Source organism: Ceratosolen solmsi, unplaced genomic scaffold (assembly GCF_000503995.2).
Source record: "Ceratosolen solmsi marchali unplaced genomic scaffold, CerSol_1.0 scaffold53, whole genome shotgun sequence".
Taxonomy (NCBI): domain Eukaryota; kingdom Metazoa; phylum Arthropoda; class Insecta; order Hymenoptera; family Agaonidae; genus Ceratosolen; species Ceratosolen solmsi.
This window is the reverse complement of record NW_011948441.1, coordinates 1,994,665-2,016,178: the sequence shown is the minus strand read 5'-3', so window position 1 is coordinate 2,016,178 and position 21,514 is coordinate 1,994,665. Positions and strand designations below refer to the sequence as shown.

At 42.0% G+C, this 21,514-nt stretch overlaps 1 protein-coding gene across 1 annotated transcript in view; it reads left to right on the top strand.

Moving 5' to 3' along the window:
* The window catches only part of ss (aryl hydrocarbon receptor spineless), a 64,613-nt gene that overhangs the window by 24,960 nt on the left and 18,139 nt on the right, over window positions 1–21,514 (top strand). Inside the window, exons 2-3 of the mRNA XM_011503947.1 lie at window positions 2,849–3,039; window positions 17,666–17,784. Coding sequence (XP_011502249.1) covers window positions 2,849–3,039; window positions 17,666–17,784 — 310 coding nt within the window. The remainder of the gene's footprint in view (window positions 1–2,848; window positions 3,040–17,665; window positions 17,785–21,514) is intronic.

The following is a 21,514-nucleotide window of genomic DNA, read 5'->3' as shown; positions in this document are numbered from 1 at the left end:
AATAACGCAGTGGTACGTGAGTCGCGGAAAGCCGAGAAATCGATTGCTAGAAAGTCGAGATTTCTATTGAGAGACTACGTATCACTCGTGCAATTGCCGCCGCCAAAAAAATCGCGAAGGGAGTGGCGGGAGGTGATTTTCACCGAGGAATCGGACTCGGGTGTTAGGAATCTGCTGCGGGACTCGGGCGAAAATCCATAGTGATTCGTGCGGCGCGTGCGCCCTTACTTCCTTCCCGTCTTCGCGCCTTCCTTCCTCCTGACTTCTTCCTTCCTTTCGACCAGTGGCGGAATACATAGAGTAATCACAGTAAAGACGCCGAAGGTGACCAAGTGTACGCTTTTACAAAATGGCGGCTCCCGGCAATTTTTCATTCAAGAGGGTGTTCGACCGAGCCCCGACACAAATTCTGCAAAATAGATCACAAGTACTCCAATACGCGTGACGCTTGCTTTGAAATAACTTCAGATATCGAAAACTATCAGGAATATTTTAATTAATTTATTTCATTCATGCTCGAATACCCAATTACTCTGAATGGATAGTAAATAATTGAGTTATTGGAAAGTGCCTTGTTCGTATTGTCAGCCAACAGGAATAAATTGAAATTACACCAATTGAATCTTATTTGACAACGGATTTTTACTACATATGAACAATTTGAAATATCTAATAATACCTTTATAATAATATGTTGAATGTATTAATTTATATTCTCGTGAATTTCAATCTTTCAATTTTTACAAAAAAATTATATACTCTATGAATAAAGGATCGAGAGCATTTTCATATAAAATATTAAATTGCATCGAATTCTCAAGAGAGAGAGAGAGAGAGAGAGAGAGAGAGAGGATGGTTGTTTTTGTGTGCAGTTATACTTTTGCAACACTATTTTTAAGATTTTGTAGGAATTCATCATTACGTATTTAGTTGATTATCTGTTTACATCTCTCTTGACGATATATTGCTGTATATATATGTATGAAGTACGGGATGAAAATTTGTAACTAACGTATTTGCCTTCTTTTTATCATTAAACTTTTAACAAACGACCATTCGTTAACTTTTTAAAAAAATAATACTTGTTAATATTTCTTTTAGAAAGCATCTATTTTGTAAGGAACGCAAGCAAAATTGGGCGAACCATTTCTCAATGGTAATTTGTTACAAATTGTTGTATATTTATTATTTTATATGTGAAAACATATATTTTTTAGATACTTTCATCTTGCAGTATTAATTTTACGTAAATATAAAGCATCCTGTCACCATTCGGTAGAATAATAACTTCTGCAATAACTTCATTAACAATTTAAAAAGTACAAACGTAGATAAAGACACGAAAGTATGTATGCATATTTCGTTTCTAAAATATTTATATATGATAAATGACGGTTAGCGCGCTGAACGACGAGCATAGTTAATGAATTTTTACGAGCAGAGTACGGTAAAAAAAAGAGAAAAGAAAAAAGAAAAGTATGCGGAAAGAGAGTTTTACAGAAATAATAAATAAATGTCTAGTTTAATAGTTTGTTCGACAGAGAGAAACGAAAGTATCAAAGTACTGTTTAATTTTAAGGCACAAATAATAGTAATTCATAGGCCTTATATATACTAGTAAGGAAATATTCATTTTAATCAGCCAATTAAAGTAAGCCATCTGGCATATAGATTTTCTCGTAAGACAGAAGTTTCTTAGTAACGATAAAGTCGCTTTAATTTCAAACTGAGATAGGAGACTGAGGACAAAGAGAAATAGATCTAGGAGGAAGAGGAGGTGAGGGGGGGAGGGAGAGAGAAAAGCGGGGGGGGGGGGTACACCGCGGCCTCGAACAAGTCTCTTTGGTGCACGTGGGAGTGTACCCCCTTAGATGAAGTACGAAACGTATTTTAAAAACTCGGCATCGGCGATTCCTATATATTTTATTCATTGTAGTTGAGTGCGAAGGTGGGACCCATTTCCCTGTCACCAGAAATACATACTAATAATCCATACTCTCGGCAATTCCTCTTATGGCGTCAGCCTACGATGATGATTCAGAGGTAGCAGCAGCGCGGTTCACGCTCGAGAGCGTCGATAGGGATCGTCGAGAGCTCTGTCTGTCCGAGAGAAGTGATGGAATGAATGAGTGAGCGAATGAGCTAGAGAGAGAGAGAGAGAGAGAGAGAGGAGACATGCACACACGCACGCACACATATATATATATATATATATATATATATATATATATATTATAAGATATCACCTGGCGGTCTCGGCGCGTTCCCCTGCTGCTGCTCCTTCCGGAAAAGTCAAGCCGACCAGAAAGCGTGCGCGTGTGATCCATTATATCTTAGCCATATACCTGTCAACCAACCCAATAATCGACCAAGAACTACTACGTTTTAGTATACTCTGGCCGAATGGGCTGTATTAGTATTACGAGAGAAGCTGACCCTTGCAATAGATCCCTTCAATTTTTCATGAAGCAAACTTATCGACTTGTCAATTTCAATTTGAACAACGCTACAACCTATTCTTGGGCTAAACTAAACTTGCGAGAAGCGCGTAAGATGTGATTGGAAAGGAGAGGCGTATAAAGCCGAGCTATAAAAATACTGACTTTAATTAAAATGCTTAGGGGTTAGAAAGCGTGATGTACGAGCGCCCAGAGAACTCTATTAATTATCGGATGACACAAAATCCATTAGCCGCTGCCTATCGCCCTTCCTCCCTCAATCGCCCTAACTTTCTCTCGTGCTATTTCTCTCGTACTCGCAGACACGCGCCCACGAGCAAGCTACTTATCGTGCATTCGTAACGTGCTCGCCTGTTGTTTTGACGGACTCTCTGTCTCTTATGTTGCAGCCTGAAGCCACCACAGAAGGACGGCGTGACCAAGTCAAACCCGAGCAAGCGGCATCGGGAGCGGCTGAACGCAGAACTCGACACCCTGGCCTCACTGCTACCCTTCGAGCAGAACATCCTGAGTAAGCTCGACCGGCTCAGCATCCTCAGGCTCAGCGTCAGTTACCTCCGTACCAAGAGCTACTTCCAAGGTAAGCGCGAGTCACACGGTTTCCCCCCTTTTTACCACTATTCCCCCATTCCCGGCAAATGTCGCGTGAGACCGAGGAGTCCCACGCAAGCTCAGGCTCGTTACGCGCAGCCTCTTCGGGAACTCGCTCTCGGATTTTCCAGAGGAAAGCGAGCAACGACTTCCCCGAAGTGAACTCGGACATCCGTGAGTACGTGTTCGTCCCCCCTCTGAGGGTCCAGAGTCACGCCCGTGGATGCGGTCCCGGCTGCTGTGTCCGCGACTATCGTGCATCTCGCGTCGTATATCACGGCCCGAAGCACCTTCGCATCACCACCACCACCACCACCGCAGCCGCCTTCGTCACCACCACCACAACTATCGCCATCACCCCCCCCCCTCCATCTCACACACTCTTATTTCTTACCCACTGGTCCAACGCCATCGACGCCGCCGCATCCTCTCGACACGTGAGCGCACGGTGGCAACGGTCCCGAGGCAGCGACAGCGTTCGACCGCATTGTTCACACCGCTTTAATAGGTATTCATTGTCGGGGCTCGAGATCTCTTGGCTCCCTCCTCACGAGCAATCCCGAGGCTTTCACCTCCGCGACCGTTATTGGGAAAGGGCTCGCTCTCTTACGCCAGCAATTAATTAGAGCCGCGGCGATGCGCGCTGATTTTCCCCGGGGGAAGCGATAGCCGATCTCGAGTTCGAGGTGCACCGGGGACCCGGAGGCAATTAACCGCGACTGGGGCCTCGCTCCGAGACTTCTTTTTCCAAGCTTTTCTTTTCGCACCTTAGTTCAGGTGCGCGCCCACGCCAACTTCCTATTGACACTAGCGCGTCCCCACTGTTAGGTTACGAGTGATTTGTCGATATAATTCGCACCCTATTCCATTTCCCATCTGCAAACAGCTATCGATCATCGCACTCGGTTATCTATATCCTTGATACGTCAGCAGTACCGTCCACATATGAGACCGCTGTTCTTGAAACACACGCGTATCGTTTCCACAATCGTTGATAAATCGTAATCTAACAACCCACAGCTGTATATACTATTTCCTCCGCGTGTCCAAAATTTTTACCTGTAATGGATACCCCGACCATTCGTTCTTATATTTGTGCCCTTTTATGCTAGGCATACTTTATGAAAAGGAAAGTCAAATCTGCACAGTTGTAAACAAATTGGAGCACCTAGTGACGATCGTGTATGCCTCAAATATAACTCGGCAGTTAATAAATATTGTCACACGCACAGTGATTAAGTCAACATCTAACAATCATCGGGAGGTCTATTTACCCGAGGAGTAAGAGGCTTATTAACAGAATTATCAATATTCATTAAATAATTTATTAAACATTCAAGCATAATGCTCATTATTAACTCCTCATTACTTGTGGTAATGGTTAATTTGATATCGCATATCCCTATATCCGCATACACACAAGCATATTGCTATGAAATTCGCATATTTATATGAAATCTGCTTGAATCTGATATGAAATTGATATATATTGATATGAAATCTGCATTATCGAAAGCTCTTTCCTCTGTAAGTTTATATGTATATTATGCCAGGAGTTTGTAAAGGCCGAAAATATAGATTTAAATTTATAAGATGATTATTTTTTTTTTCAAAATTCTTTCTTCGGTAATTTCATAAGTCATTGATAAATGTAGTTTGACAGATTTTTTAATCGTTATGATAGTAATTGTCAGTGAACGATTATTTATATTGAAGTAGCAATATTTGTTTTCATAACATTAAACACTTTTCATAAATCCAAAAATATTGCACTTATTTCATTTACATCTATATGTCTTTATAAATGTATGTAAAATCAAAATCGTTCAAAAGCTTATTTACCAGTAAATATCAAATGATTCAATGTATTAATATATGTATATATATATATATATATATATATATATATATATATATACTATAATAATTAATTTGGTTAACATTATAAAAATATTTACTACCTGTAATTAAATACTTTTTTATCGGAAGTAATTGCTATAGTATAGCTTTTTGTAAGGAAATAAATTTCTGCGAAATAAATTACGGTTTTCCTGTTTTTTTTTTCTTACATAATTAAAACATGTAATACATATTCTATTAAGATACTCGCGATTGAATTTAATGAATTACATAATAGCAGTATAGTAAATATATAATAGTAAAAACTATAATGGAGAAAAACAATGGACTCTTGCGAATATCAATTTTAATTAGAAGTTCGATAGATGGAAAAATCTAGTACAAAGTGTGAAGGATTAAACATTAAATCGACATCCCTTACTTGACTATTTCGAATAAAGCAGATATAATAGTCAACTGTAACATACGAATGGATCATCAGTCAATATAAGAAGCAGCCGTTAAAACGTGCGAGCAATTTGTTTAGCTAAGTACAAAAAGTGTGGAAAGGATTGCGAGTATGTAATTGGGCGCGGATAAATTGGCGATTTCTATTCCGGAGAGCACATCGCTGTAATTTTTCGCCTCGAAGGCGACGCGTCGTAGTCTTTCAGCTGCTACTCTACAGCTGATTGAAATGCCGGGCGTGCCGTTACAGCGAACGCCGCGCATAATTGGGCTGCTTATTATTAAATTCCCTTCTTGTGGACACACGTTATAGGATCTCGGCACCTCGCCAAAGCTTTAAAAGCACGCAAGCTTGTTCGCGCCTGTCTCGCTATTACCCATACGCCGCGCCCTCCTAAAGTTTTCTCACTTTTTGTTGATTTTCGGGACAATCTGTCATAGTTCAGTTTATTTGTCCTTACATATTGATTGAAGTACCGAATCGAAAATTTTACTTGCTTGGCGGGATTTATGTAAATATTCTATATTCAATGCTTTATTAGGGCCTTCAAACTTTCTTCATTTCAATAACGTGCTTACAACTTATAACTTATAATTTCAAGGTACATAATGTTAGCTCTGACAATATATACTTGTATATGCTTTTTCAGAATCAATTTTATGTATCTTTAGGTGATCCGATAGCGACGTTCCGTATTAAAAAGTCCTTTTCAAATCGCCCCCCCCCCCACTTCTATTATATAAATTTTGTTTTATTTACTTAACTATTACATTTAACTAACAAATAAATTCATACATAATTTTGTTTTAATTTTTTTATAAAATTTCAATTTCAAATTGCCATATGACGTATAAATATTCATAACTTTTATATTCTAAATAAGAGTTAAGATAAAATTTGTTATTATTAATTTTAAAGTAGTCTTGAATTTTATCAGCATGCCTTTTCAAACATATATGTTTTAATACTTTTTATATAATCTAAAAAGAACTATAAAAATAATTTAACAGTCGTTCAAATAGTTGCAAAACTATGCATTGAAATATTAAATTAAGGAGCGATGAGTCACCTTGTTTAATTAAATTTGAAAGCTATTCCCTTTGGAGGATAATTATATTGTTGGACTCGTTATGGAGCAAACTAATTCAGTTAACTGTCTGAATGGGATGATTATTAATTCCCTTTTGAGCGTTTTATGTATTTTGGTATAGTAATTGTTCAAAAGCAGTTTAGAAAAACGTGGGAAATAAAATGTTTCGCCGGAAAATTTGGTGACGTGGTGAACGAATGATATTCTTCGACCACTTACACGCCAGTTTCTTTTCTCATCATTAATTTCATAAATCTAAAGGTTAGCATTTCACCAGTGCGTAGAATCAAGAATATATAAGCGTTCGTTAGAATTTTAGAGAATATAAAGGCTTTCACGGGTATAGGTCGTCAGTCAGATAGGCGCGGCTAAGATAAAGCGACTGCGTATCGTTTATAAAAGGCATTATAAATGTTTTACAGATAGTCGAGTTGGATAATGATGAAGCTGAAAAGAGATGGCAGTAAGCCCGCGCTGGGGATACACGCGGCAAGCCCTAAAAAGACACTCGGGCGCACATGCGTGAGCGAGGCAGCCACGGTAACGACAAGAATATGTACATATAACGCGCGCTAATAAAGAAGTTAAGAGCGGCTCGTACTAATCAGATTTCTTATGCATATAAATACGTATCTGCCACGTTATCGTAGTGATAATCAAAGCGTATCGGCAAGCGCCGCATAAGCAATGCGGCCCCCGCGTATCGACGCAATCACCTCCGCTGCTCCCCGGAACTTCCGCGCGCCCCGGCCTTTTTTTCCAATTTACCGTTCCACATACTTTATCGTCCACGACGTGCGAAGTATTACGCCGATTCCAAGTAATTGCGGCGCTTCGTGTACACCTAATGTTATTCCGATTAGCTTTTATCTGCCTCTTATGCTTATTAGTATTGACTATAATTTTGACGAGCTTTCAGCTCTCTTGGGAAAAAACGGCGGTGCGCGCGCTCGCGGATGAAGTATGTTATCTTGTAAAATTATGTACCTGACGAAAGGTGTGTTTCACTAACAATCGACGCTATCTTTTCCCCCTTCATTCTTTTCTTTTCTTTTATTTTAATTACACTAGCCACCTCCCTCCTTCCTTCATAATACTTCACTCGCGCCCGGGCCGTACTATTTTTATACCACGTTATACGATTTTTTTACTTTTTACGCAAATCATTAATTGAGATTAATATTTCAATTTTATTTTGGGCAAGATTGTCAGTCTTCCTTTTCACTGATTTGTTGTGTAAACACTGTAATATCAACTTCGTATAGTGCATTACGTTTGAGATAGTGGAAAATAGTTGCAGACGGGGAGAATTTAAATGAAGTCATTGTTCGACCATTTATACAAGAATGATAAAATTATTTCCGAGTGCTTCTCTTACATATCACGATCGACTGCTCCTTGATGGTTACTTAATTCCCATTACGAAAATATTAATCTGCTGAAAATCATAATACCTCTTATGTTGTTATATATACTATAATATATTATTATATGTCTTATGTATGGTTATATATACTTGACGGTGACTTTAGTATCTCCTAGTGACGTATTTAGTCATGTTAAAATGCTAATGCCACTAAAAATGCCAAGGCGTTTGCTAACGTTAGTCTATTTTGTAATGTATCATGGAATAGAATGCTCGTGCGATCCTCACATCCACGAGTATTCGGAATTTCCACGGGAGATCTAAGAACAGCTGAGAGAACTGCTCGTGACGATCGTAAAAATTCGATTATCCACAGCGCGTTACAAAATCGCTCGTTAATTAATTGCTCTTAGCGTCGCGATCGCGTGCTGCGCCCATGCATGACCGTTTTTTTTTTGTTTTGTTTTTTTTGTCCTTGCGGATTTTCCTTCCCGAAAAGCTGCGGATGGCGGGATGCCTGTTGCTCCAGAGATCGGTTATTGAGTTGATCGCCGCTCGTTTAAGCAGAGCAACGAAGCTTTTACTTTTCCTCCAACGATCGTCTGTAGAAAAGGGCGTAGGCGAGGCGGATCCAGGTGCGCGTGCGCGCCGTCAAGACTAAAAGGGCACCCCGTTATAACAAAGGCCCCGGGAATTAATTAGCCTTGGTAACCCCAGCCGACCCCCTTCGGAGCTCTCCTTCGTCACCTCGCGGCATATGGTTCGACTCGATCGCATCGTGCCCACACCCACCACCACCTGGTCCGGTTTTGCCTCCGACCTACCCTCCGACGATTGCTTCCTTCCCAGTCGAATAAATGGACTCGGGTAGTACTACGCGACTCTAATAATTCCACTCAGGCTACTCCCTGCCCCATCCCATCGCGCTGGCCGCGTACCTGGCCGTCCATCCCGCACACACCTCCTCGCGTCCCTCGTTCTCGACCGCTGCCGAGTTACGCCGACGTATTTACCCACCCACGCAAACACGCTCTCAATATGCACGAAGACGAGCGACATTCGACGATGAGCGTTCTTATTTCTTCTTCGATACATTCGGGGACTTCGTCGCTCCCCGCTGATTGTTTGAAATTTCGGCCGACTGGTATCCCTTTTTTTTTCATTTTTCTTTTTCCTTTTACGGGCAGCCGCGCGCGAGAGAGATGAGCCACTTTCTAGGTTGTCGGATCCGGAGGTCTCCTCCTCCTCCTTCTCCTCCTTCTTCTCTTTCTCCTCCTGGCGCGCGACCCTCTCAAAATAAATGCGAGAGCAGAGCTGCTGCGTTCTGAATGTGAACAATCGTCGTCCGCATCGGGCCGAAGGCCCCTCAGGCCGATAAGAGTTGGCTTGCCTGGTAAAGCAGTTCCAAGAAAACGATTAGAATTTGGGTTCGCCGCTCCCGCGATATTTCACTGGCGGCGGCGGCGGCGGCAGCGGCGGCCCGGCAATAGGCGTGTAAAATGATTAGCTGTAAATAATCTGAAGGCGCGCAGCGCACCTGGTCAGAATCGTACGTACTGTGACCACCCCCGTAGCCGGCAACCCCTGTAAATCAGCTGGAGCTGTTTGCCCTTGTTCGCCTAACTCAATTCTTTGCTAGTCCGGCCAGAGCTACTCTATTTTCCTCCTACTTATCATACGAGTGCAGCAACACGATCAATATCCCATTCCTTGCAATTAAGTGCCAGTCCGCGGCGAAAGGAATTGATATCTAAGAGCGGCTTCATCGATGCTTATAAGCTGCCCTTGCATCAGCCACATTATGGTCGCTTTTACCTCGGCAACGTAATTCCGATTCTAAAACTGTCATTTTTTCTAATTTCTTATACTGACGAGTTTACACATTTCCATCATTACTATTGTGTAATTCATGTAATTTTCACAGGTAAAAGAGGGATTACAGTGGTTCATTCCTATATCACAATATTAGATAAGGGTCTAGACAATATGACAGAATGGTTTCATTAAATAATTTAAAATTTTTATTTCTTGTTAAATCTAGAATTGGTAATTTCGTCGACATGCTTAATTCGTGCATTTATTGTTAGTAGGGGTTTTCATATTCTAGTATTATTATAATATGTATTGGCATTTCATAAGAGTACATGTATTATGATTTTCTAATTTTTCAAAAACGATTCATCATAACTAGACGATGAATTATTATCTTGCAGAATAAAAGGTCTAAGAAAATGTCAGTGTTTGTAAATTTAAATTTTCTAGACCGGAATGGATGTCAGTTGTGCGGAATTCTACCTTTTTCGGGATAAAATTGCCGTGAAAAAAAATTTAGCAAAGAAGGTCCATATTCCCGACAAGTTCTTGCATATTATTTCATACAAGGAATTAAATGATTTTGCAGCACGAATAGCAGCTCCAATTATGGAATGCCATGCAAATTCGAATACTTGGAAAAGAATAATATACTGTCAGTGGAAAGGAAATAGACTACCAAAAATTAGATACGAGTGGCCAATAAGACGAATGCAAGTAGAAATTTACACGAGGTTATTGCAGCGAGGCATATGTAAAATTCTGACAATTAAAGTATAGCTACATCGTAAGTACTATGGCATATAACTGTACAAAGGGGAGTTATGAAAATAATTGCGAAAAAGATTTAGTTTTTGTAAATCGGATACATCTAAGACAGAGTAATTTATGACAGGCAATATCAAATCTGACTCATGAATAAATAAAGTTTACTTAGTTACTCGAAAAAGTAAAAAGAAAAATAACGAGAGAAAATAATAATAATAATAATAGAGAGGGAGAGAGAGAGAGAGAGAGAGAGAGAGAGAGAGAGAGAGAAGATCGTGGCGAGCATTCATGAAGAATAAGAGCGAGAGACAGATGCGGAAAATAAAATTCTTGATATATGCAGAAGCAATAAATAAATTTATATATATGAAGCCTGTTTTTAAGTGTAGGAAAACCTCGTCTGTGAATAATAAAGATATATTGCATTATTATATATACATATATATATATATATATATATATATATGAGAAAAGAGAGAGAGAGAGAGAGTGGCCGTCGGGACGGAGAGAAGAATTAAAAGTATTATGGCAGAGGTTAAATTGGCAGTGAGTTTTAATAAATGAATTAGCTAGGGGTTGGGGTTTGGTAGCGCATGCGCGTCCTCCCACCCACGAAATTCAGATTCTTGGCTGGGGCTCAGCGACCACCCCCGCCATAATCAAGACGCCGTGATCTCGCGTCGCGAAGCGCAAGGCGCGCGTGCGTGCGTAGACCGCCACTGACATTAATTCCATTTGGCGAAGGCGGCGACGTACGCGCTGGTACCGATCCCACCCTTTCCGTATAATTGCTTTGTTTATCTGACTGGGATATCGGAGGCCGACCTCCTAGGCATTAGCATACACAATAACGGAGCAGAGGGGCAGTCGGGATCCATACACCGCTGCATTGGCCTTTCGCTGGCGCTCCCAATTATGTTCCTCCGATTTTCGTCCGTGCCGCTTTATCGATCGGAAGTAATCGTCGAGGCCCGCGGCACTCGCGACTTTGATGGATAGGCGCCCCCTATTGCCGGACTCGAGTCCTCGCTACCACCCATCTCGTCTTTTAATCGATACCCATGCGAGGTCCTCCATCCCCGTGACGACGAGCATTGGGCCCAATCTTCCGGACTTCTCTCCACTCCATGCTTTTAGGTTCCGCGATTGAGTTTCGATTTTGCTTTTTTGATTCAACACTAAAGGAGCCCTACGATTATCGAGGGCCTGACTTCATTGCTTCTATGATTAAGTACAAAAGTTTTAGATTCGGTAATGAAATCACGTTAAAAGGCACGTGCGATGCTATAATGGTATTATACCAGACCAAGTTTTTATTTGTCCCTGCCCTTCGTATCGTCGACACATTTCGATTATAACGATGAAAATATAACGAATTAATCAATGAAGTTATTATGAAATAAATCAAATATTCCTTCGCTACGTACTATCTTATTAAGGCATTAATCATTCTTTCGGTAAATGCGAAGGACCTTTTTGAATCAAGTACATATTGATTTATCGTGTTAGTATAAGAATTTTGTTAAGTATTGGAGAGCATTGTTGTTTAAATAAATTATAGATTAATCGAAGGTCTGTTTTATACTGGAATATTGGTATTGCAGTAAGGAGTATTGTAATTTTTTTTCTTTTAATAAATGTAAATTTGACTTGACATAATTGATATTCGTACGTTTAAATAGAAGCGACTGACGTTGTTGAGCCATTAACAGTCAAGCTTATTTATTTGACCATAAAGAAAATTCTAATTTCGGAAAGCTTGAAAATTGACAACAGAAGATGAAATAAAATACTTTAAATTATATCACAGAGATGTAAAATTGCATATTCATTTTAGCGTAAAGCAAGTACATAGAAGGCCGTTATAAAGGACCACCAGCTCGACTGTACGGTTATAAGCCGGTAATCCGTAAATGTTATTTAAGAAAGTGCTCTGCTTTTTTCATTGAATTAGAGGGAATTGTTCTTGATTTTCGTTGTAAAGGATCGATCGGGCGCAAGAGTGCGATATACTCCATAGAAAAGAAATCCCTCGAATCGCTTCGAGCTCTTTGTAGCTGCGCTAATTATACTCATCGGTGTCATTGAAGCAGGCTAAAAATAAAAAATAATGCATTCTTAATTTATCTTTGTTCGTAATTCTTAATTCGTCGGCTTCAAAGCACACATAAATGTGGCAATATGCGTATAATTGAGTAACGCTGAAAATTAGCGTACCAAGTGCGCTAGAAGGCGGAAGGAGGGCCACCTGTTTATTGATCCGATAAGCGCCTGGAAGCCGCTCATCCCTTGCCGAGAAAAGTGCTCTAGGTGTGAAGAATCGAGTGGCGGTCGGGGTACGAGGGTCGTGAGGTCAGATTCACTGCAGATTTCTTACAAAGGCAACCCAATACCCGGGACGCGCATAATACTACAACACCGTACACGGCGACCTTAACTGGATTAGTCACCCGCAGATATGTAATGCGCGGCTTATATCGCGGCTTATTCCCGAGTCGTTTCACGACTCCGGCAAGTATCTTCGGACGATTCCTTTTTAATTACCGAGACAGCAGTGCTCCGGTTGTCTTGTCCTTCCATTTGGTCACCTTCCAGCTATCATCCGGCACGAAACCTATCACAACTTGCATTATCATTGATCGCTTAATAAAGCCGCCGCCTCATGCTCTCAGCCCATACTTTATATCGCCTCGTAAATAACAATTAGCGCATGTGCGTTAAAAAAATTCGCCTCGTCGTCTTATTTATCGTCCCGACTCCGCTAACTAACAAACTAACTGCGAGATTAATAGCTCGAGACGGTCTGCGCATATAAACTTGTTAAAAACTCTCAGCGGACAATTTATTCGCTCCTTCTCCAACCCCCCCCCCCCCTCCCGCCGCGAGATTGCCCACCGATCTGCCCAACCCTTTCTCGCTCCCGCCTTTCCTTACCTCTGCAAAATTATTTCGACTAACAAATGCCCGGACATTGTTCGCCAGGAGCGAAAGCCATTAGTCCATTTGTCGCACGCGGGCACCAACCGCGACCGCGGCTCCTTAATTCTGCCTGCGCCTCTTTCTACTCCTCTCGGCTTTCGAGACCAGCAGCACTCCCGAATAATCGACGTAATCCATTCTAGTTAAAGCGCCCTCTCGCGCTTGACTTACACCGAAAATTTGTCTTCAATGTTTGCCGAGGCGTTCGCTCTTTCATTAATTTGATTAAACGTTCTTGAGCTCTAAAGCTACGACTCGTTTTTGCTTATTTGCCCCTCGATCTGCCTCTTTTCAACAACATATATTCATGTCTCCTTCGTCAACAATATATTCTTTCCCTTTATTCCGTGAATCTGATTTCACGAGCACGCTCTCACCTTCTAGACAAGCAGAATCACAAGTTGTTGGTAACTCAAATACTACTAAAGATATTACAATTCATCCAAATTTTTAAATACAAAGAATATTCCCATCTTTTGTAATCCACGAAAAATAATAGCGCATCTTTTAGAATTCGCTTCGATTAGATTTTAACGTCATTGTCACATAATATCATTATCATATAATAAATTAATCAATCTAATTGGGATATCAATTTTTCAACCTTACTTCGAATTAATTACTTTCAAAACGAAATACCACCTAGATATGTGTGTGCATGCCCACGTGTAACTTATTTTATGAACAAGTTATTCCCCCTTTCTTCTTTCCAATATCAAATAACATTGTTATTATCATAAAATTTGCTTATCAAATAAAGAGATAATATTAGCTATACGTATCCCTAACTTATCAAATAAAGAGATAATATTAGCCATACGTAACTCTAACAGCGAAATAGCTAGTGGGCTAAAAGAAAGCACAGCCAAGCCGTTCTCGGGACTTCTCAACAATCGCTGGTATTTTCAATTCAGCAACTAGCGCCTTTGACAAGCAATTTATAATTACATCTGATAATGCGATTTGCAATGAGTTGCTCGAAAAGCGGCTCCTAGGGAGGCGGGGAAATTGTTTGAGGAACAGCTGGTGCGATGCCGCGACGGCTTTCGCTTCTCGCATCCTTGCGATCCTCTAGAGGAGAGTGGGGGCAAGGCATAATTGCAGAACGCGTGCGCAGTCTCGGGATCGGAAACCCGTGACTGATGGCACGCGGCTTATCCCTTCGACCTCCCTCCTCCTCCTCCTTCAGCCTTGAAACAACACGAAGTAGATTGATATCGCCGTTACAGGGTTTGGGCGGGCCAAGGGAGCTCCAGCAGCGGCCTCTCCACATCTTTAATCGCGCGCAGGTCTCTAAAAAATTGCACACGTTGCATACAATTGCTTTAAAAAAAGTCTCACGCGTTCCTGTGATGTTGAAGGAATCGTTCGAACGACGATATGGACACCTGCTAAAAAGACATCTAATAGAGCACTCGACATCATCGCGCTTCACCTTAGTCGCGCTACCCCAAATCAAAGGACATGGAGTTCGTGCACCTCGTCAATCTTCACAAAGGACTCTTTAATAGGTGTCGAGGGTGCCGATTGATGGCTCCTAACAGCGACGGCTTTAATTTACCATTGACGTGCCACGAATGGAGGCATACAAAGGCTCGGTGGCTTGATTCTGCCGCATAAAAAATTGATTATCCTCGCGGCGGAATGACTCGGGGATTTCCGTGCGCCCTCGGTGATCGGCGCGTGCCGGCCATTAATCATGATTCGATATCGCATTAAGCGCTCGCTGATAATCGCTCAATTAACCATTCACTTAGAGGTGCCCGACGCCCCGAGCCACTGCGCCCAGCATACAAAGGCGCGCCGACGATTCTTATCCGATGCCATCCACGCCCGCACTTTTTTTGAGGGAAGGTCGAGGAAATCGCTCGCTATGTCCTCCTCGCAAAGTTTCCGCATTAACTATGCGCTCTTTACGTACCATTGGCATTGCCACAACGAACAGTCATCGAGGAGACTTTGGTCTTAATTCGATTACCTCCAACTTACAAGAGACGTTAATAAGTGGACGTTTGATTTCAAAATTCCGATACTATGCTTTAATAAAATGACGACAATTATTTTATACCGCTAATTTTATAATCTTCTTAAGGCTTTTCCAAGCTATTTTCTACGTTACAAAAGAAAATTTCTGCATTCCTAACGACACTCTACCGACATAAAGCTATTCCTACAAGTATCCGCTTTTAAAATAATGAAATACGTTTATATCCTAGCTTAAAGTATATTGCTAATATTAAGTAAATAAGCATTAAATTGAGCGGCATTAACAACATCATATAAGTAGGTTATCGGACAATAACTCCATACTGCCGACAATTTTCTGCCGACAGCCGGATTTTAAACATAGTAGCCAGATTTTACAATAAATATTAATAATATTATTTATTTATACATTAGTTGTAAAATACGTAAATAAAGCAACATGCTATTGTATATATATATATATATATATATATATATATATGCTAATTTTTACATTTTTATTACAAAGAATATAGTATATAATACGCATTCTATCATCGTTACCATAATTTCGCGATGACAGCTAACAAGTAGTCGCTTAATAACGTTTTATAGATGCGCTAATAAATATGTTATTAAACACAGAAAAACTAAGTAAGAGTACAGAAATAAAGTAAGAGCCCTTAACCTTCTTGAAAGGATAAATTAGCTAGTGCTGATTATTCGGGTAAAAATATCGAGTGGCGTTTAGTCGGAGACACGTCGTATTTGCGTGCATCCGACTCCGTTGCCCCTAACGACCGACCATACTATCGAACTCGTATGCGTTTTTTAAAACAGTCCACTTTTCTACACGCTTCTGGTGCAAATATTTCCAATGTCTCCTCCCCGTCCTCGGCCGACAAACACTAATTAAGTACTTCGATAGTCGTACATGTCGTACTACGTATCGCTCTGATATAATGCACTTATCACTACAATGAAGCAGCACATATACGTGATTGGGCATGTGATCGAGGAGATTGATCAAGAAGCCGGCGTATAATAATCGAGTAAACACGAGAATCGCAGAAATACTTATCGAAACGAAAATTTTACAGTAGCGATCGTCTGACCAAGTGCCTGCTCCCTCGATTCCCCAACGAATTGAAAAAACATGAAAATGAGCCATATCGTAGGGGAAATTAGGTGGACGATGGGGCGAGGGGGAGAGGTGGTAGCGGTCAATCGAGGGCATATCGGTGACCCACCACTGCCATCGCCTTGCTTTCACGCGCCGTTGCGTCCCCCGTACCCAGGAGTGACACTTCCTCCGTGCACCACCTGCGTACGGCTCCGACCCCACTTTAATACCTTCATTAGAATGCATACGAAAATGTAACAAAAATGCGAGTGGTTGCTGCTCGAGATTCCTTATCTAGCCCTGACTTTATATATTTCTGCGAGTGCGGCGTTTCCTTCTATTCCCACTTTCTAATCAAGAACCCCGCGACTTTCCGACTTTCTTTTCCGCCGACGCTCGGCGAATGTCGGTGCAATACAGTTGCCACACGCGGTGCTCGGACCTGAGCTCCAGAATCATAATCTAGAGTCATACTACTGGATAGACCGATGCGAGCAAGAACTCTGAATCCCCACGCTAATCACACTACCGGACTCAATGCTGTCGGCAATTGTCGAAGAATCCAATCGACCTATGCGTTCAGCAAGGATCTAGTTGTAGGAGATTCCTATGGATATGACAATGCGTTATTGCTGATTAGAATGTTACCCGCATGGGATTGTAGCCGAGCAACTTTTTAAATATTAATGATATGCCATGTACGAGCCATCGATCACTTATTATTTCCGCGAACCCACTTATTAGCAAGCTCGTTTCCTTCAATGGAGTTTCCACTTATTATCGAGACGGCTTTTTATTATATTACGCGCTTGATACTTTGTCAAATAAAAGCAACTAGTAGTTGAAAATTGCTAATTCTCTATTGAGCTTTAAGCAGTGCCAGTAGATAGCATACAATACTTTCGATTTAACTATTAACTACCGTTCATACGCATACTTATCGAGTCAACAATTTAATGCTAGTTTATTAATATCAAATAGTAATGATATTGCAGTACAAAGGACAGAAAGCTTAGTTGCGAGTAGAATGATATAAATACAAAGCCGAGTGAACGTAGAATTTTAGAAATACGAAACATTAGTCATTAGTCTAATATCAATTGGGGGTTGGTTTTTGACGGCGCAAACCATTTATCGTTCCGTCAAAATGCAAACGATTCGAGGCAACGTACTGACGATGCCATGTCTGCTTTGCCTGTTACAGTTGTAATGCACAAGGACAAGGAGGAGAACTCGCACCACGACTCCCACTACCGAGCTCGAGAACTAGCGGCTTTGGCCGCCTACGACCACCAGCACCTGGACGGTGAAATGTTCCTGCAGGTAAGTAAGAAAGGGGCTGGGAAGGGGGCCCGTACTCATCGACGAAATATCGCGGTAGGCCAGGGCCTGGATTCCACCCGATAAATCCTCGGGCTCTCGCTGTCCGACATAAATATCCCATCGTGAAAATAATAATCGATAAATCCAGGCTGATTAAAAGTCGAGCGCGCCTTGGCCCAGAGCTCCAGGTGAAAAAGGGCGAAAAAAGCGAGGACGCGGCCGCGTCCACGGGAAAGGTGTCTAGTCTGAGTGCGCATGCGCCTGACCCCCACGTTATGCAGGCGCGAGACGATTAATGGCGCTGCATCATGCGAGAGACGACGCCGCACAGTGGGAAAAGCGCTGAAGTTCAGTTGTGGCTTTATCTCAATTACACAATGCCCGCCGGTCTGAGAAAACAATTTATCTATTATTAATGCCCAAGCGTGCGCCCTTCCCAAATGTATGAAAGCACTATCAGCGGCTTATCGAGATCTCGACCGCGGTAGCTGTCAATTTTTCAGAGGCCCAAGAGGTGGGAAGTGCCGAGTGAGGCGCCGTGCTTTACGCTTGTGCTTATTTCCTATTGTTATTTGGTACTTTGAGACGATAATTGCTAATAGTAAAACAATAGAAAAATAAAATGGATGAAAGTATCGGTTAAGCCTCGCGCTTAATACCGTAATATAAGCAAGTAGAATAACAATGAATAAATATTGCAAGAAATACCTATTGGTGCCTAATTGTTAACTTCGACTTCTTCGTTCACACATTCAGACCAAAGTTTCATCATTATTACAACATTACAAGCAACATTATTACACGTGCATATTAATATAGTAATTTCGATGCAAAAATACATGTATGCATGCATTAAGCGATAAGTCCGCATTTGGAAGTTAATTTACTTGCTCTAATAATTTATTAAATATGTTTTTAGCTCGCTCAGATATTCGAGTAAGCACAAACCTTTACGAAGTTTAGAAGCTTATCAAATTATCATTGCATTTTTAACAACAAAATAATCTGTTCAATTTAATACTGTGAAGCCTGCACTAAAATTCTTAAAGTTAGTAACTTAGTGTAGATACATTAAAGCGGTTATCCTTCATTTTCACGATGTTGTAGCGTATAAATTGGGCTTTTAAATGATATAGCAATTTTGAAGAATACGTAAAACATCATCGTTTCTTTAGGGGTTAATTGGTTAATTCGTTAAAGCGTCCACGAGTCTATAAAGATCCTCAATTATTTTTCTATAAAAGAACAAAAAAAGAAAAAAAAAATTATTAGTTTAGAATGAAATTATGGAAAATAGAAGAGAGGAGTAATAAAATACTGTATTTACATCTTAAATTCTTAGTTTCATAAATTTTCATAAGAAATTAAAAGCGCGTCCTAAAGTAGCCTAAAGCGATTTCTAAAGTAGCGTTTTCTCGACAAAAAAATAACCAAGAACAGTTCTCTCCCCCCCCCCCCCACTGGAATACAATTCAACCTCGAGGAGATGTAGAAATACAGTAAATTAATTATTCATGTGAAAGGGATAGTAAGAATAGAAGGAGGCTTGAGTTGTAATAAGAGCATTAGCATATAAGAATAAGCGGGAGTAAAATTGAAATAAAAGCTGACCCCGGCAAAAAGGAGTTTCGACTCATGGCGAGTACATCATCCTCATAATGGTTTCGGAACGTGGAGGAAGAGTAGTAAGATATGAAGAACGTTCTCAGCCGCTTGAGTAAAGCGGCTTGCGATTGGATTTTATTGGTGGTTACAAGGGGGGTGGGTACTACAAAGGTACTACGAAGGTACTACGAGAACACTACAAGGGCGTTCTCGGAAGACACTCCGGGTGCCGCGACTTGGCTAATGATTTTATAATAAGCTCTCAGCTGTTTGCCTAATTCACCGCGGGAACGGGGGTGAGTTTTTTCGGTCGTTAGCTCGGTTCCCCTTTTACGATCGCCATTAATATCAAGGGCTGCGCATCCCACGCTCACAGGGCGCGTGCATTAGCCTCCATCTTCCTACCTCATCCTCTTCTCCACCTCCTCTTCCACCACCTTCTCATTCTCCTGCAGCGTCTAACCTCACTCCCCTCCCTCCCGCACCTCGCAGAGCCGCAGTAGTATTAGTGACGCTGCGGTTGTACCGCTTGCGCCGTCGCTGCGGCGCGGATCACGGCCATTAATTTCGCCGATATGTCAGAGGCGCGGATCCTGGGCCCCGAGCCTTGGACACTTACGTACGTAAGAGCCCGCGACCGCATCTTCCAGTCGCAGTACATGCGCCATAGCGCACATTGAATATTCAACGATGCCCGTTGTACGGGGCTCGGCCGCGATAAGCGCCCCGGGCGTCCGCTCTACCTCCCTCCCCCTACCCGTCATTACCGCCGCCATCGCTACCCCCTTCTCCATCCCGCATAATCGCCGCGGGATGATGCCTCCACTTCCACGCGCTCCTTGTCGACTATTGATCGCGGCCGGCGCTGCCTTGGCTACGGCGGCGCTCCGTTGCCTGGGCCACGGCGTCCGCGCCGACCAGAGTCAAGGTGAGCGCCCGCCAGAACACGCGACCGCAGCCCGATCCACTGACCTGACAAGACCACGACGATTCTTCTTCGCCTGAGTCCTCCACCGAGCCCTCGGACCCGGAAGCTCCAGGCTCCGCTTCGCTCAATTCCTCGTCGCGTCCATTATCTAGTCGATCGCGGCCTCCATCGCACTCCCCGGCCCTGCTTTTTTCTCCGCGAGCGCTCGTATTATTCGATCCAGCGCCCGGGGAGGGGTCGCGAATTGACAAATCCCATTACAGAGCAAGGTGGGTCGGCGATTCGGTGGGCGGCGGTACGGGAGGAGGGAGGGGGTTGGGCGGTTGGGCGGTTGGGCGAGGGGGAGGGTGGGAGGGCGAGACGAGCTCGCACCCCACGCGTATCGACGCGACGCGCGCCCCTCGCACGCCCCGACCAATCCTAAGCCAGCATCCGCGCGCATGCGAGAGCGCCCCAGAAAACGGATTTCCCTGGCGGCTTCGATTAAAGCAGATTACTGCGGCGACAGCCCCTGCTCCCCAACATGGAAGCTGATCCTCCATTTTTCCCACTCCCTCGAGAGCTAAAAAAAAAACATCGTGCGACCGATGTGCGCAACTCCGCTCGTCGTACCTTATACCATACTCGACTCGACCTTTTATCTTAATAGCTCATCGAGTCGCTCGCTTGCACGGAACTTTGTGTTATCAAGTTAATAAGTCCGAGCCAAACGCAATAATGCTCGCTTCTGAAAATTATTGTGACTGCCCCTTTGTCGTAAGACCGCGGACAATATTATAGATTTAATTGTACAATACCTGCCTTTATTTTACAAAACTATTAAAAGCTTTTATTAAACGTCCTATAATAATCCTGATATCGCGATATTACGTGGCTTTAATGCTTTCGCTCGAATGCTAATTCAGCACTCGTGCACATTTTGTTTATTTTTTTAATTATCCTACACTTACGTAATATTTATGACATTTACATTCGTCGAGCCTACTTTCTAATAGTATTTAATTACCGACTGCCTATAGTTTAATAACCTATGTAAGGCTATGCTCTGTTAATAACGCACTAATAGATAGGAGATAGTCCGTATGAAATAACAATGCAAATTGGGATATTCGGTAAAATGTGCTGCAATGAGTAGAAATAATGCAGTGTTTGGACCGTTTTATTACCACATTAAAAAAAAAAAAAAAAAAAAAAAAA